Genomic DNA, 16,739 nt, shown 5'->3' on the forward strand with positions numbered 1-16,739 from the left:
TATCAAGGCGGGGGCCTCAAACTAGTGTCCTGCGGGCCACATATGGCCCGCGGGCTGCGTGTTTGAGACCCCTGCTTTAGAGTAGAGTACAGCTTGGCAACACACCTTATTGTGAGTACACTTCACAGTGAGCATGTCCAAATTGTCAATATTTAGTGTCAGCACTAGTGCTGCCTTAATCCTCTTGGGAATGGATTTCAACAGAGCTGCTGTATCGGAAGTGTGCTTGGGTTTGTTATCATGTTGGGAAAATTTCAATGCTGCCCAGTTGCCTAAGGGAAATGGAGCATGCTCAGCTTCTCAATGTCAAAGTACATGCTGGAATGTTTCCCTCAATGAACCGTAACTACCCTTTGCCAGCAGCACTCATGCAGCCTCAGACCATGACGCTACCATGCATTACTGTACACGGTAATAACACTCGATTTGGAATGGATGAGAAAATGTGGATATTTTTTTTTAGCGATACCTGTGTTGATATGCGTCTATGCCAAACTGCTCAACCTAGTGTGGAAACATTGTGAGGAATCCTGAGCTCTCTTGTGGGCATCACTCGCGTGCCTATTGTGTGACACACAAATAAATGAGGAGAACAAAGCGAGTGGGTCACCTCACAGACCAACGCAATGGCAGAATAGCTGGCTAATTTTCAACCATGTGTAACCCAACACCCTTGCTCATTTCCCCTCCTTTTCATCCCCTCAGGATGCCGGCACATTGAGACCACATCAATTAATGATCAGCACTCCACTTGTTTGCAGTGGATCTCAGAGTTAATAAGAAGAACAAGTTATTATGGAACGTGAGAGTTGAGCTTGATCGCTTCTGCCCTCGTTGCCAAAACATTCATTTAGGTTGACGAGCTGCAAGAGGACTCATTATATTATACTTATTCCACCCACAGCCCACCTCTTGGCACCCCCACTCCGCTGTTATTGGTCCGACTCTCTACAGTGTGCTACAGCTTATACCCGGGCACGCCCATATAAGGAAGTCAGCGGCTGTATAGAGCCGTTGACGTCTTGTTAGAAAAAACTCTCTGAAACCGAGCATTCAGAGCCATCCCAAACTTTTTTCATGGCTTACTTCCAAATGCGCAATTATTTGAAAGTTTGGCATTGTTTAACATGAGAATACAACATTTTAGCAACATCATGGATTACTCTTTATTGCTCTCTGGTTCGACCATATCTTACTTATTGTGTGGAAATATGGGGTAATAACTATAAAAGTAATCACTCGCTAAATGTACTGCAAAAAAGGTCAGTAAGGATCATTCATAATGCTGCCTACAGAGAACATGCTAACTCCTTATTTCTAAAATCACAAATACTTAAACTTGCTGATATAGTTCATCTTCAAACAGCTAAAATAATACATAAGGCTAAAAATAACCAATTACCTAAAAATGTCATCCAATACTTCTCTACAAGAGAGGAGAAATATGATCTCAGGGAAGAACTACATTTGAAACACTTCTATGCTAGGACTACGTTATGCTAGCCATAGCATTTCAGTATGTGGAATCAAACTATGGAATGGATTGAGTAAGGACCTCAAACAATGCACAACGATGAGCCAATTCAAGAAACAATACAAGCAGTTGATGTTTGCTAAATACAAGGATGAAGAGTCTTGAACCAGTCATGATGTGCTATATATATCACTATATTGACACTTACTATGGTACCCATTATGGCATTGGATGGTCATATCACCTCGTACTTCGGTACGAGGTACATTATTTAAAATAAAATAAAAAAAAAACCTTAATCTGTATTGTGGAAAGCAAGAAGTGAACAAATGTAACAGTTACTAATTGTAAAAGTACCAGATGGAGGGGTAGGATTTAATAAGCTTTGCTTCTTCCTACTCCTTTTGGACATGTGGAACTGTGAACTGATTATGGGATGCACTCAATTGTAATCTGATGCATGTTCAAATGAAATAAAACCATTACCATTACAGAATAAAGCAAAGTGGCATATACTGTAACTGCAATGCAACTGTGGGTCCTTTCCCACAGCTACATGGCATGGCATAGTGTCTAGCTTTAACATGTTTGTGTCATTAGGTGAAGCTTTGCTTATTCTTCTTTACCACAGTAAGCAGCACAGTTGTGATTCACAGCTTGCTGAATCATTTCGCACTATGTGTATGTCAGACATAGTGGTGCGATCTATTTATTTTTTGCAGGCAGCATTTTTAGAGCCTAAACGCTGTCGCATGGCAATTGTTCAAAGTGACCGGCTGACACTTTGAGTGTTGGATTCTAACAACCGATTCTAACAAGACAGATAATCATAGTTTTCAGACAAAATAGGCACTTGTGTTTTGTGCCAAAAGAAGTTGTCTAGAACGTCCTATTGTTTGGTTGTTGGGTGTACAACATTACTTTTTTCTTTTTTTTACATAATAGCTTAACATTAAATAAGAAAACCTTGATCCTTTGAAGACACTCGCATGGCTTAATTTCTGTTGCTTTATTACAGTTCAAATGACTGCAGCGGATCAAAAATGACCACTTGACAACATGCCGTTAAGGGCGGAGGTGTCCAAAGTGCGGCCTGCAGCACATTCTAAAAATATAACAAGAAAACCAGCAGCAAATACGGAACAATCTGCAGTTATTTTCAGTCAAAATATTTAATATATAACATATTATAAAAGTTGTAATCTATCAAGAAAAAGTCATAATTTTATGATAATAACAATATTCATTCATTCATTTTCTACCGCTTTTTCCTCATGAGGGTCGCGGGGTTGCTGGAGCCTATCCCAGTTGTCTGCGGGCGTGAGGCACCAGCCAATCACAGGGCACATATAGACAAACAACCATTCACACTCACATTCATACCTATGGACAATTTGTCGCCAATTAACCTAGCATGTTTTTGGAATGTGGGAGGAAACCGGAGTACCCGGAGAAAACCCACGCATGCACGGGGAGAACATGCAAACTCCACACAGAGATGGCCGAGGGTGGAATTGAACCCTGGTCTCCTGGCTGTGAGGTCTGCGCGCAAACCACTTGTCCACCGTGCAGCCTGTGTATTTATAATAATTTTTTTAATATATATTTTTAGTTATATTCCATTTAAAAATGGTTAAATAATACCGTCGAACCCAGAGAAAAACCACGCATGCACGGGGAGAACATGCAAACTCCACACAGAGATGGCCGAGGGTGGAATTGAACCCTGGTCTCCTAGCTGTGAGGTTTGCGTGCTAACCACTAGACCGCCGTGCCGCCATTAACAATATTATGAGGAAAAATAATGTAATTTCAGCACTGTGAATTTCAAGGATTTTGTGCAAATAATAATAACAAATAATCACGTGCAGCAGATAAAGAAGAAAGAGGGCGAAAAGTATGATAATTGATGAAAAATGTTTTTTTCATCTGATTTTGTCAAGATGGACAACAAAATGTAAGTACACTATGAAGACATAGCTGCTCAGTTGCTTTTTTTTGGACGTATGTGCTTTCTAGGAAAATGAGGGCTCATGATAGAGTCTTTAAGCCAAATAGTCAGACTTACAGTGTGTATTGAAAAAGACAGGTTGCCTTATATTCGAGGTTGAGAGCAATGGCGCCAAACAACCTCAGCGAGTCAGAGCTTTTCTTCCTGCCACTTTTTCTTCCTCACACTTACCGATGACATGTGGAGATGCAGTGGGAGCATTTTTCATCTGCCATTTTGTCTTAAAAATATGTGTTATATTTGAGTCAATATGGTAATTACGGCTTTTGGACAGAGAGGTACCACAGGCTTCTGTCAAAGATATCTCCTATCACTGTGCAGCCTCTCACATATGAGAGCCTCCATGGTGGCCGCAACTGCTTCCTGGCTGTGATGTGGAAGCATTTCGCTTAGCAGAACAGTCATGCAATGATGCAATATTGCTTCACTCCGTAATCACAAAAACTCAACATACGCAAGGTCCAGGCCTTCAATCTTGACATGGAGTTTGGACGGGTTGTGCTGAATTCACAAAGGACTATTTCCAGCTTGTGGACTTTCAGCGATACCGCACATTTAATTAAGATTATAGTCAAGATTCCGCCAAGCGGAGGAGATAGTGAGCAAGAATGACAGTGACGATATTGTACGCAATGACCTCTGTTTCACCTTGAGACACTCGAATGCATCAAGGCAGCAAAAATATATTTGAATGTATAGGAAATGAATGTATAGGAAACATTGGGACCTTGTGGTTAGAATGGCAACAGGAGTCTGGAAGTTCTCATCTTGTGGTGGCACTCTGGCTTCCTCCTACAGCCCAAAAACTTGCATGTGCTCGACTGGCAACCAGTTCAGGGTGTACTCTGCCCCTTGCCCGAAGTCAGCTGGTATAGGCTGCAGCTCATGTGCCATGACATGTTGGGGAAAAAAAAGTGCTTTCCGTGTGGAAGTGGTAACTTTTTGGCTTCTTGCTTTGTCCTTCTTCCCCACTTCATTTGAAACCCTTTCTTAAAATTTAAAATAAACACATTAGAGGCTAACTAGAGGCTAGTTAGCACAGTAGTCCTTGTGTCCCTGAAATGATCCCGTCGCATGCACATTATAGTTGCGCAATACGTAAAGCTGACTCTAGGGGTGTTATTTAATGTCTACAGGGCTCTCATTGGTTAAAAATCATATTTAGAAAGTTCTAAACAGGTTATCTAGGCTCAACCAATGACAATATTCACTTTATTAATATGAAATCCTACTTTGTGGGCCTTATCACTTATCACGGTTGGGTCTAGAACCAAGTAACTCCTATAAACTCCTACCACCCAGCGCACAGACTGTTTGCCCTCCTACCCTCAGGGAGGCGCTATAGGAGCTTACGGACAAGAACCACCAGGTTCAGGAACAGCTTTTTCCCAACAGCTGTCTCCTTGTTGAACTCTGCCCCCCATTGCCCACCACGTACACCCCCCCCCCGCTGAACTCTGCCCCCCAATCACTTAATTGCACTACTTCATTGCACTATTTTGCACTGTTTATAATTTATATAATCTTCAATAGCCATACTATAGTCACTTATATCCCTGTATATATCCACACTGTATCATAGTCACTTCATTGCAATACTGTATATATTACTGTTATTATATATTGTCACAACCATACTGTGCATACTGTTTATAATCTGTATAATCTGCAATAGCCATATTATAGTCATTTATATCCCTGTATATATCCTCACTGTATTATAGTCACAGCCTATTATAGTTTGTACATAGACCTGTCCATTTACAGCTCTATTCTACTTCTACATTTACTTACTACTAAGGAACTTATAAAATTGCACTTCTGGTTGGATGCTAACTGCATTTTGTTGCTCTGTACAAGTGACATGAGCAATAACAATAAAATTGAATCTAATCTAATCTAAACGAGGGATGACTGTACTCATGTTGCACTAAGCAGCCAGATGCTGTCCTACTCTTTTTGTCTGGTTTTATGGTTATTATCATACTTTTGTGGCCAAAGAAAATGCAAAACCACCAAGCCTGACGACATTTGGTGACATCACGCATGATGTTAATGGTTTGAACTCCAACTTTGTTAGACTTTTTCACATTTTTCCAGAAAACTTTGGTTGAAATCCAATTTGTACTGTTTGTGGCGGTCTCCAAACAAGTGTCAAATATCGATCATTGATGATCAATAATGATTCTGTTGGCTATAATGTGTCATCCTGTGCTTCTCGCCGCCTATCATGTACTTACAATATGTGATAATGTATTTTCTCAATGGCTTGATGAGGTAAATGGTTTGCTTTGAGTTAAATGGAAGAGGACTCATGGCAGTTCATCAGTGTATTCCCTTATCAGAATGCCATATTCACTTTGCATCTTTGGAAATAAGACCCAATTATTTGGCATGTGTGGGCGACAGAGCTGGAAGATCGTCGGCCCGGGCAACAAGAGAAGCGCCGCTGATTAGTCAGCGGCCCAGCAGCACTCTCCCAGCGGCATTTTCGCTGCTGCCCCCCCTGCCGAGCTGCTTGATTGAGTTCACAGTCGAGGAAGTCCAAGTCGGCGTTCCGCGGAGAAGAAACATTGCAAGAATACATCAGCTGGCTAAAAAGATGTTGAGGAAAGAGGAAATTACATTGGGATTTAAGAGGGGGAAAAAAACACTGAAGATTGCAGGGGAATGACAGGAAGCTGGAAATCAAATTTTCAAATTAGCTGGGAAGTGAAATGAAAGAAAGGAAGCAAAAGTCACGTCTCTGTCTCAGACAGGGGTGGCGCTGAATCACTTAATGTGAATATTACCTCCCAGCTCCTCACTAAGTCAGGGGAAAAACAGACGCGTGATACATTTCAACACACATCATATTGAAAAATGAGGCGTTCATGATGAAGAGGAAAACATTTTTAATGAGGGAGTAGCTCCCTTAATGTTCTGGAATACTGTTTTCATGCCAGGTTATGGTACTGGGAAGAATAATACTGCCTAAAAGAGTTCAACTTTCCACTTATGAGGTCATGTTGTGACTGAATCAATAGTGCCACTGCTGGTTGTAGCTGAGTACTGCACATTTATGTGATTATTCACACTCCTTCTTCCTTGCTGTTGCTTTATCGAGGGTCATTCATTCATTCATTCATTTTCTACCGCTTTTTCCTCACGAGGGTCGCGGGGGTGCTGGAGCCTATCCCAGCTGTCTTTGGGCGAGAGGCAGGGTACACCCTGGACTGGTCGCCAGCCAATCACAGGGCACATATAGACAAACAACCATTCACACTCACATTCATACCTATGGACAATTTGGAGTCACCAATTAACCTAGCATGTTTTTGGAATGTGGGAGGAAACCGGAGTACCCGGAGAAAACCCACGCATGCACGGGGAGAACATGGAAACTCCATGCCTGAGGGTGGAATTGAACCCTGGTCTCCTAGCTGTGAGGTCTGCGCGCTAACCACAAGACCGCCGTGCCGCTATTGAGAGTCAAAAACATCAAAATGAATGTGAAGAAATCATTTTGTTATTTTTTCACAGGAGAGATTTGAGGCATTGTTTCGGATCTACGATGACCAGGCCACCTTCCAGTTGTTCAAAAGCTTCCGCAGAGTCCGGATCAACTTCAGCACACCGGAGGCCGCTGCCCGCGCTCGCATCGAGCTCCATGAGTCTGAGTTCAACGGCAGGAAGCTCAAACTCTACTTTGCTCAGGTGAGCTTCAATTTCAATTGAGCTGAATAGAAAGTCATGTTTTTAACTCCCATTTTCCCGGTATATCACAACATTCCTGCTCAGTTACCAAAACACGTGACGTGAAGATGTAATTGATTCTCACTTTATCACATTATTATCTCCTGGCTGTATATGACAGTACTCTCAGTGCATAATTATAAGAGGATTAAGCACGTTAGAACTCAGGCAGTTTTGTTATTACAGGTGCTTCTAATGAGAATGAAGGCCATGCCTTCGAGATGCAACACAATTATGTTTGCCGTACCCGCTGTAAGTCCATTATAAACTCATACAAGCCCAGACATTTTTTAAAAGCTGACCCTCTCAGTACTAGCCATTTTTGATGATGGCACACAGATGAAAATGGGAAAATATGGTAAATATTGTAAATACCAAACAGATGATTAGACTCTCATTTTTCATCAGAAAGTATCTGAATAAATCGGATTCCTTGTTCCCTGATCCTTGTAATTTCTTGTTTCTCGTCAGGTCCAGAATGGCGACGAGGACATCGACAAGTCGTACCTGGCACCCCCTCAGCCCGTCAAACAGTTTCTGATCTCGCCACCCGCCTCGCCGCCTGTGGGCTGGAGTCAGAGCGAGGATGCCACGCCGGTCATCAACTACGATCTGCTGTGTGCGGTTGCCAAGCTGGGACCAGGTCAGTGCGACACTGCCATTGGATAAGAAAGATAATAATATTAATTTCTGACACAGTCCTTATTATCTTGGTTGCTTTTTCTTTTGTGATGTACAACTGCAGAGCTGTCTCTGATATTTTGGTCATCTCAGTCACATTTAAGATAGGAACTGTTTCTTTAAAAAAGTGAAAACATCCCCATGTTTGTGCTGGAGAATCTGCAGGTGCTCTGTAAACCTTCCTATCAGTTATTTTTCTTATCAAGCTAAAACCTTATTAAACACTCCTCTCCAGCTAAGAGCACCCTGAATGGACAATAGCGATGGACTGTTGCCATGGCAATGTGTGGAGTCAGGAAGTGGCTGTCTGTCAGTGAGATTAGCATCAGGGCGCAGCACTAAAGCACGTTGACGCCCTCTGTCGGCCTCCCGCGGGTTGTGTTTTGTTGCACAGTGAAAAGCTTGCACAGCCAATTTCCGCTTGTCTGCTAGCAGTCTGATCTTATCTCCATGGCAACTGTGATGCAATCTGGAGACTTTATTCTATTCATTCTGCCATGTGTTGTTGTCTGTGCTGTGAATCGCTGTGCAGAAGCAGCCTTGAACACACAGACTGATTAAATACTGTTCGCAAGTTATTAATTACACAATCACAACAATGAGCATCATTACATTTGTAATAATGTAGTCCCGTGAGCCTATTTAACGTAATGCAGATTCATTGTTGGTCTTTTATGGATTGCAAGTATTTACAGTACTTCTTATTCGATAAAATGTAACAAATGTAACATGTAAAAATGAACAAAATTATCCAAAACTAAACATTTCTGTACATTTTTCCCCATTATAAATAATGGCAATATAGTTCATCCATTCCAGGGTCATAATGTTGCTAACAATGTTGCTGAAAGGGTGAACGAAAATAAATTTCTGGGGATCACAATAGATTAAAATATGAGCTGGAAACCTCATATTACAAATAATATGGGGTAATAACTATAAAAGCAATCTTCACTCGCTAAATGTACTGCAAAAAAAAAGGTCAGTAAGGATAATTCATAATGCCGCCTACAGAGAACATACTAACTCCTTATTTCTAAAATCACAAATACTTAAACTTGCTGATATAGTTCATCTTCAAACAGCTAAAATAATACATAAGGCTAAAAACAACCAACTACCTAAAAATGGCATCCAATACTTCTCTACAAGAGAGGAGAAATATGATCTCAGGGAAGAACTACATTTGAAACACTTCTATGCTAGGACTACGTTATGCTAGCCATAGCATTTCAGTATGTGGAATCAAACTATGGAATGGATTGAGTAAGGACCTCAAACAATGCACAACGATGAGCCAATTCAAGAAACAATACAAGCAGTTGATGTTTGCTAAATACAAGGATGAAGAGTCTTGAACCAGTCATGATGTGCTATATATATCACTATATTGACACTTACTATGGTACCCATTATGGCATTGGATGCTCATATCACCTTGTACTTTGGTACGAGGTATATTATTAAAAAAAAAAACCACAACCTTAAACTGTATTATGGAAAGCAGGAAGTGAACAAATGTAAAAGTACCAGATGGAGGGGTAGGATTTAATAAGCTTTGCTTCTTCCTACTCCTTTTGGACATGTGGAACTGTGAACTGATTATGTGATGCACTCAATTGTAATCTGATGCATGTTCAAATGAAATAAAACCATTACCATTACCAACATTTCCTCACGTCTGGACTATTCTAATCCCTATACTTAGTCCTTGACCAGTCTTCCAATCACAGACTTGTACTGGTCCATAATGCTGCTGCACTGTTGTGTGGTGGCTTTAGTTGAAAAAAACAAATCATACATGCATTTAAGGTTCTATGGTTGTCATCACACTCACTTTTTGGTTCCTTTGTTTCCTGGTAAAGAATTGGATGGATACATTATGCTTATCTACTGTGTCACAGGTGAGAAGTACGAGCTCCATGCTGGCACAGAGTCCACTCCGAGCGTAGTGGTTCACGTGTGCGAGAGCGAGACGGAGGATGAGGAGGCTGGGCGGCCGAAGCAGGAAATCGTGCAGACCAGACGCCCAGACGGCCCCCCGAAGGTCTTCAACTAGAGACGGCCCTTGACACACACGCAATCAGTGACCCACACTCTTTTTGGCCGCCTCTATGATCTGCAACACATCTCTCTCTCTTTATCTCTTTGCCTCTCTCTCTCTCTCTCTCTTGTCTTTGCACTCACAGAGAGCGACGCCCCTCATTTCAGCTGAAAAAAAAACAAACATTGCTCCAGTTGAGGCGTTTTTTGCCGAATGAGGCGGCTTGGAAGTGAATGGATGAGAATCTCACACACATGCACACACAACTCGCACGCACACAGTCATCACATTCCTGTGAGTGGTGGGTGTTAGAGTGACTCCGCCCCCCTTACTGACCTGCCTACTCCGTGGGGAGTGATGGTCAACAACAGAGGGCGCCATGGTGTTCAAATGTACGCTCGCTAGTGCTAGCTCGCTAACTGGTTAGCTCACACCTCATTGCGAATGGTGTTTTATGCACAATGTGTGTTTATTTCCCACTCATGCTCATATCAGGTCTTTGCATGTATATACAGTAACACACGCTACTGCGTGGAAAAATACTAACAGAATATACCACACTGCACGGAGCGCCATATGTGACAAACGAGTTAGACTTTTCTCCATTTTTTACCTTTTTTTTTTTTTGCTGAACTACTAGATGTGTGTTCTTATTGTGCATTTGATACACTTTTTGCATGCTTAATTCTGAGCTGAGGTGTTTTTTTTTTTGTTGTTGTTTTTGTTTTGGGAAATGCATGCCGATTTGGCAAAAAGCACATTTGCCGCTGAGGCGTCCCCCCCCCCCCCCCCCTCTATAATTTGAATGTTACGCCACCTTCAGTGTTGACGCTCAGCTTTTGGCTTTTGTTCTGACGGCTGCTCCTATCTCCCCAGCCCTTCTCAATGTCTCTCTTGTAAATATAATATCGTCTTTTGTCCGTTTTTGTAGTCCTCGTTGGGTCAAAAGGGAAACTTTAAGGATGCCTGATGAGATGTCAACCAAAGCATTCTCACGTATTTCCATAACAGTTTTACCAACAAAACTGGAGGATAACACTTTAATGAGCTTCACCTTTTTGTTCATTAAAGACACTACAACCAATCCGAAATATACTAAACAGTTATTAGTGTTGTGTTTTTAAACCATGTTTTGACGCAAGATGTGTTTAATTGTATTTTAGAAGGCGAAGCGGGTCACAAAAAACGAGCTGTGGGCTGCAAATGGCCCTCAGTGCCACACTTTGGACACCCCTGCTTGAGAGGAGTTTCCAACAGATGCTTTTCACGGAAACGCCAACATCACTCCGCTCCATGTTGTTGTTAATATTATATAATGGACAAAAATAATAAGGAACAAAGATAAAAGTCAGATGAATCATGTGTTAGTAGCTATAGCAGGAAAACACACCAGCTGAGATGCTAACAGAAGCGCTAGTTAGCCAGCTTGCTAGCCATGCAAAGAGCTAACAATTGTTTGTTTGGTTTTGGTTGTCTTTACACCTATACTTTATTTGACTACTAGGGACAGTGTTGTGGCGTTGTATGGAATGCAGAGCTGACGGGAGGTTAGGGTTGTTATTTTTTAAATTTTTCATACACGCACCTGCTGGCTAGCTAACTTGACGCCATATACCGCCATTTTAGACGTAAGATTCATTCAATCACTTTGTGACAGTAACGGGAACATACAACAAACACAAGTTGATGTTTGGACCTGACCTGATCCCCTGCACCCCTCAGAAGCAACTAAAATGGTAAGACTTGATAGTTGCTACAGAACTATTATATATTTTAATGGGTACGCTTTGAAAGAAACACACAAAAACCATGAAGATGCTACTCTAAATAAGCAGCATCACGGATTCCATTGGAAACTTTTGACTACTAGCCAAAAGTGTCAGAGCTTGCAAAACTGAGGGGTTTCGTTATTGTTGCTTTATTTGAAACATTTGAGTATATTTCTTTGATTGACCATCGCTCAGTTGAGAGAGTTGTGCAAAACTATTTGGCTAGACTTAACGTAAAAACGAAAAGTAGCAACGTTCTTGTCACCATGGACCAGGGCCCCGTTTCACGAAGCAGGTTCAACCAACTCTGGAGTCTAACCCTGAACTCTGAGTTGATCTACTCTGAGACAGGAAACTCTGACTTAGGGGTTTCAGAACAGGTGATTTCAATTGGTTCAATCAACACAGAGTTTGTTCACTCTGAGTTAAGCGCGTGCACCACGACTTTAAAAAGCCCTGATCAATGGAGCCCCGTTCCCTCGATTCACCATGGTAACGAGTGATAAGAAAAGATCGTCATATTTCAGTCCTCTGGAACTGGATATATTAATGCGGTCATACGGCGAATTTGAAAGCGTTTTTAAAAAGAAAAGCAACATTGAAAGCGTTTTTAAAAAGAAAAGCAACACGGCTGCAGCAGCGAAAGAACGCGAGTCGGCGTGGGAGAGTTAATGCTCGAGTCAATGCGTAAGTTTACATTTATTATATACATTTATGCAATCACAATAATATTAGGCTACAGATGCAAACAAGTAGAATGGTGTTACAGCTACAATTTATGTCACTTAGATGTAATCCCACCGGCGAAAAAAGAACGTGGAAGCAGTTGAAGATGAAATATAAAAACATTGTTCAAACAGGTAAGCCCTCAGCATAACAGTCAGGGTGCCTCTTTTTAATCATGTTTACCACTAAATATCATTCAGCGGCTGTTTCAGTGTGCATTATCTCCAACATAATATTGTTTTCACACACATACATGTCCTCGCCTGTATACAGTTAAATCAGACATATGAAAAGCAACATCTAACTTCTACTCAGCCAGTGGAATTCATGTGCAACTGTATAATGTCATCCTTATGTGTTCCCAGCTACCACTAAAAGAAATCTACAAAGTGCGTTTATTAAAAACAGTACAAAAAACAGAAAAAGAAATGGTGCTGCTGGACCGCCAGATAACTAAAACGGATCTGGAAATTGAATTATTAAAACACAAGTTAGAGGTGGGTGCATGGTCATAGGTGAATTGTGTTGATGATTGTAACAATTAAAAAGTAAGAAACCATTTTTTTTCTTATTTGTAGGAAACAAAGAAGACCAAATGAATTTTTTTGTCTTTCTGTTTATTTTACTGCTGTTGGTGATGGTGATTATGAAAAACGACCAAACTGGCTTTAAACACGCGCGACAATGAATGAATCACACCGGAGACAGAAAGAAACTCGAGGTTCATTGAAGAAAACCTGGTCCCGACCAGGTTATGTTCACAGAGTCTGTTGCCATAGTAACTGACACCGAGGTTAAGTTACCTCTCTCTGTGAAACAGGCTGGAGTTACTCCTCTGTCTCTGGTTTGACTTACCTCCCTTTTTGAAACGGAAAACTCAGAGTTTCCCTCATTTCAGGGTTAACATACTCCGAGTTTTCACTAAACCTGCTTTGTGAAACGGGGCCCAGATAAACTGTCTTTAATTTATTTGGTCGTGTGGTGCCCCCTTGTGGTGTACATGTAAAAACGCAGTATATACAGGTCAATACAGTACAGTACTACCATCTTAAGTCAAACACGATGAATCTAACTCGTGCTTTAGAAAATATTATTTATTAGTCTAGTTGTCCTATTGCATTACTACTGCAGGGGTGGGCAACGTGTGGCCCATGGTCTGTATATGCCCACAGAAAACGTTTTCTGTGGCCAGAAGAAGTATTTGAAAAAGGCCTGAACAGTCATTGTGGGTTAAATTTCACAATATATAGGTAGTATTTATTTGATATTTTTAGTACTACGGACCTCTGAGGGTTTTATACAAAACAAAATGGCCCCCAATAGGAGTAATGTTCCATATTGTATGAAAATGGTCTTTATTCAACACAAAATGCATGTGAGCACTTTAACTATTAATTGTGTCGGTTTCTTGTTTGTTTCTGTCTGATATGCTGTTATCTTTTTTGGGGGATTTTGTTCATTTTGCATAACAAAATCGACATTGCTTTTCATCATCTCATCGTCTAGCAAAGTGGAGCCGTTTGTATCGGCGCCACATTGAAGATGTACAGTACATGAGTACAAAACAGGAAGTAGGTTGGCGGGAGCCTCTTAAAGGGCCGGCATGATGAACTTTTTGTATATTTTTGTACATAATATGCCAAGTTTTTATGTTGCTGAGACCCAGTCCCAGTAGTGTGTGTGTGGCTTCTCTTGTTGTCATGGAGATGGAAATCATTTCTGCGCCTACTAAAACAACAAAAAAATATGCTGTTTGTCACTGTATTTTTTGGTTTCATATTTTGTTTGTGACTACTATGTCTTGTATTGTAGGAACTACAGAAAACAAAAGTAGCAAAACAAGCAATAATTTACAGTTCTATGATACCGGTATGTGTATTTTCATGTTCTGTACTTCTTTCTAAGAGATCTTGATCTCTATCTTACAGTATCTGCTTCTATTTGTGTAGTATGATAGTCCTTTGTTTCACTTAGAGAAAAAAACAACATAAAGACTTATTCTTAAAAGACATGTCTGGTGTCGTTTATTGTAGGCTGATTTATATACATTGATGTATGGTTGCTACTCAGATTAAGGCCGATGACAATGTCATTTTCCCAACTTTTTCCTTCTGATAATCCAAGTTTTTCCTAAGGTTATAATACACCCACAACATTCAAAACACTTGCACAATCTAATCAGTTTCGGGCTTCTTCCTTTGTCTCTGATCTCTCTGATTGAAACCCTTACTTAATCTTAGAATCAATAAATTGGAGGCTAACATATTAGCTCGGTAGCATGCTGTGCTTAAAGCCATGGCCATCTTTTGTGTCCCTGAAGTGATCCCATAGCCTTCGCATTAGAACTGTGGTGTAAACAAAGAATAATATGATTCTAAAGGTGACTATATGTGTATTATTTATGTGCACAGGGCTCTAATAATGGTACAAACAGGTTTTCTATGTTCTATCTAAAAAAATATTAAATTTATTAATATTCAATTCACTTACAGCGAACCACTTGAATGTGATAAACAAGGCTTCTCAATAGTAATTAATTTATATATTAAATTACTAATGCTTTAAATAGTTAACTTAGTCACTAATTTTGTTTATCATTTCATTTATTTATGTATGAAAGTATAGTTATTAAATTACAAATCAAAAGTAGTATCAAGAAGTAATATTTATAATAATAACCTGTACAATTAATGAACTGTGTATTATTTCATGTTAAATCTAATAAAATATATTTCATATGTACTGTAGATGCACAAAAATAAAATGATTCTCTTATTATTATTGCATACAATTATATTTATTCATTCATTTATTTTCTTCCACTTATCCTCACGAGGGTCGCGGGGGTTGCTGGAGCCTATCCCAGCTGTTCTCGGGCGAGAGGCGGGGTACACCCTGGACTGGTCGCCAGCCAATCACAGGGCACATATAGACAAACAACCATTCACACTCACATTCATACCTAACCACTCGACTGCCGTGCCGCCCTTACCAAACACAAACAACCTATAATGTTTCTTCAACTTTTACTGATAATACCTATAAAACACAGCAAGCATTTCCTGTTTCAGATCCACTATCTGATCCCAGTACTACCCTTGTATTGTTTTTTTTTTAATATCCATCCTGTTTAGAAGAGGCCCCATAAAAACATAAAACATAAAAACTCCCTTTAAACATAATACGGATTTGTCCAACCTGCAGATGACAGTGTTTGTGTGAGAAACCGAATCTGCATCCACTTTTTAGGATGTGCTCCGAGGTAAGTACGGAGGTGGGACACTTGCGAATGCCGTCAGGCTCAAGCAGCAACCGTTGAGGCTCGAGTGGAGCAGAACAATATGTCTACTAGTTCAGTTACACTTTCTCATAAAGCTACACTACCTGGCTTTGTGGTCACAGGCACCGCCTCACCCCCGAATGGTAACTGGAGAGCCCTTTGACTTGTTGGCACAGTTCTGAGGCAAGACCACAGTAGCGACAATATGACTACTAGCAGGACTGCAAACAACACATTCACTCGAACACAAATGTGACCTTGTGTATCATAAACGGAGCTAATAGACCCTAACACACCTTTGTCTTACACCTTTGGTCAGGTGTTGTTAATTTTTAACAAACATTATAAACACGAGTATCAGTAACAGTATGGCTACACTGTATCATCTGTGCCTTGTTCACTGAGACATTGCTGGAAAAATATCATAAGAATTTAGTTATTAAATATAGTGAAAATAGTCCGTTCCAGGGTCAAACTTTGTCCATCATGCAATTATCTATTGGGTTATTATTATTATTATTTAGAATTATAAATTAAAGCTGCACGATGGTCGAGTGGTCAGACCTCACAACTAGGAGACCAGGGTTCAATTCCACCCTCCGCCATCTCTGTGTGGAGTTTGCATGTTCTCCCCGTGCATGCGTGGGTTTTCTCAGGGTACTCCAGTTTCCTCCCACATTCCAAAAACATGCTAGGTTAATTGGTGATTCCAAATTGTCCATAGGTATGAATGTGAGTGTGAATGGTTGTTTGTCTACATGTGCCCTGTGATTGGCTGGTCTAGGGTGTACCCCGCCTCTCACCCAAAGACAGCTGGGATAGGCTCCAGCACCCCCCGCGACCCTCGTGAGGAAAAAGCGGTAGAAAATGAATGAATGAATGAATAATTATAAGTCATTTTTTAAAATAAAAAATCAATAATTATTAAATTATTATAAAGTACTTTTATATGTTATAATATTGTTTGTTTTTAACTTCTGATATTATGAAATGAAACGAACCATTGACATAAAATCACC

At 40.5% G+C, this 16,739-nt stretch overlaps 1 protein-coding gene across 3 annotated transcripts in view; it reads left to right on the forward strand.

The window, feature by feature from the left end:
• rcan3 (regulator of calcineurin 3) overlaps positions 1-16,739 on the forward strand; it is a 46,460-nt gene that overhangs the window by 29,294 nt on the left and 427 nt on the right. For 2 of the 3 annotated variants that reach the window (XM_058091485.1, XM_058091487.1), the window contains 3 exons: positions 7,008-7,181; positions 7,692-7,863; positions 9,806-14,462. In XM_058091485.1, the coding sequence (XP_057947468.1) occupies positions 7,008-7,181; positions 7,692-7,863; positions 9,806-9,960 (501 nt within the window). In that variant the 3' untranslated portion in view covers positions 9,961-14,462. Of the gene's footprint in view, positions 1-7,007; positions 7,182-7,691; positions 7,864-9,805; positions 14,463-16,739 lie in introns of those variants that run through there. The other variant, XR_009132460.1, reaches the window with a different exon arrangement.

Source organism: Doryrhamphus excisus, chromosome 13 (assembly GCF_030265055.1).
Source record: "Doryrhamphus excisus isolate RoL2022-K1 chromosome 13, RoL_Dexc_1.0, whole genome shotgun sequence".
Taxonomy (NCBI): Eukaryota; Metazoa; Chordata; class Actinopteri; order Syngnathiformes; family Syngnathidae; genus Doryrhamphus; species Doryrhamphus excisus.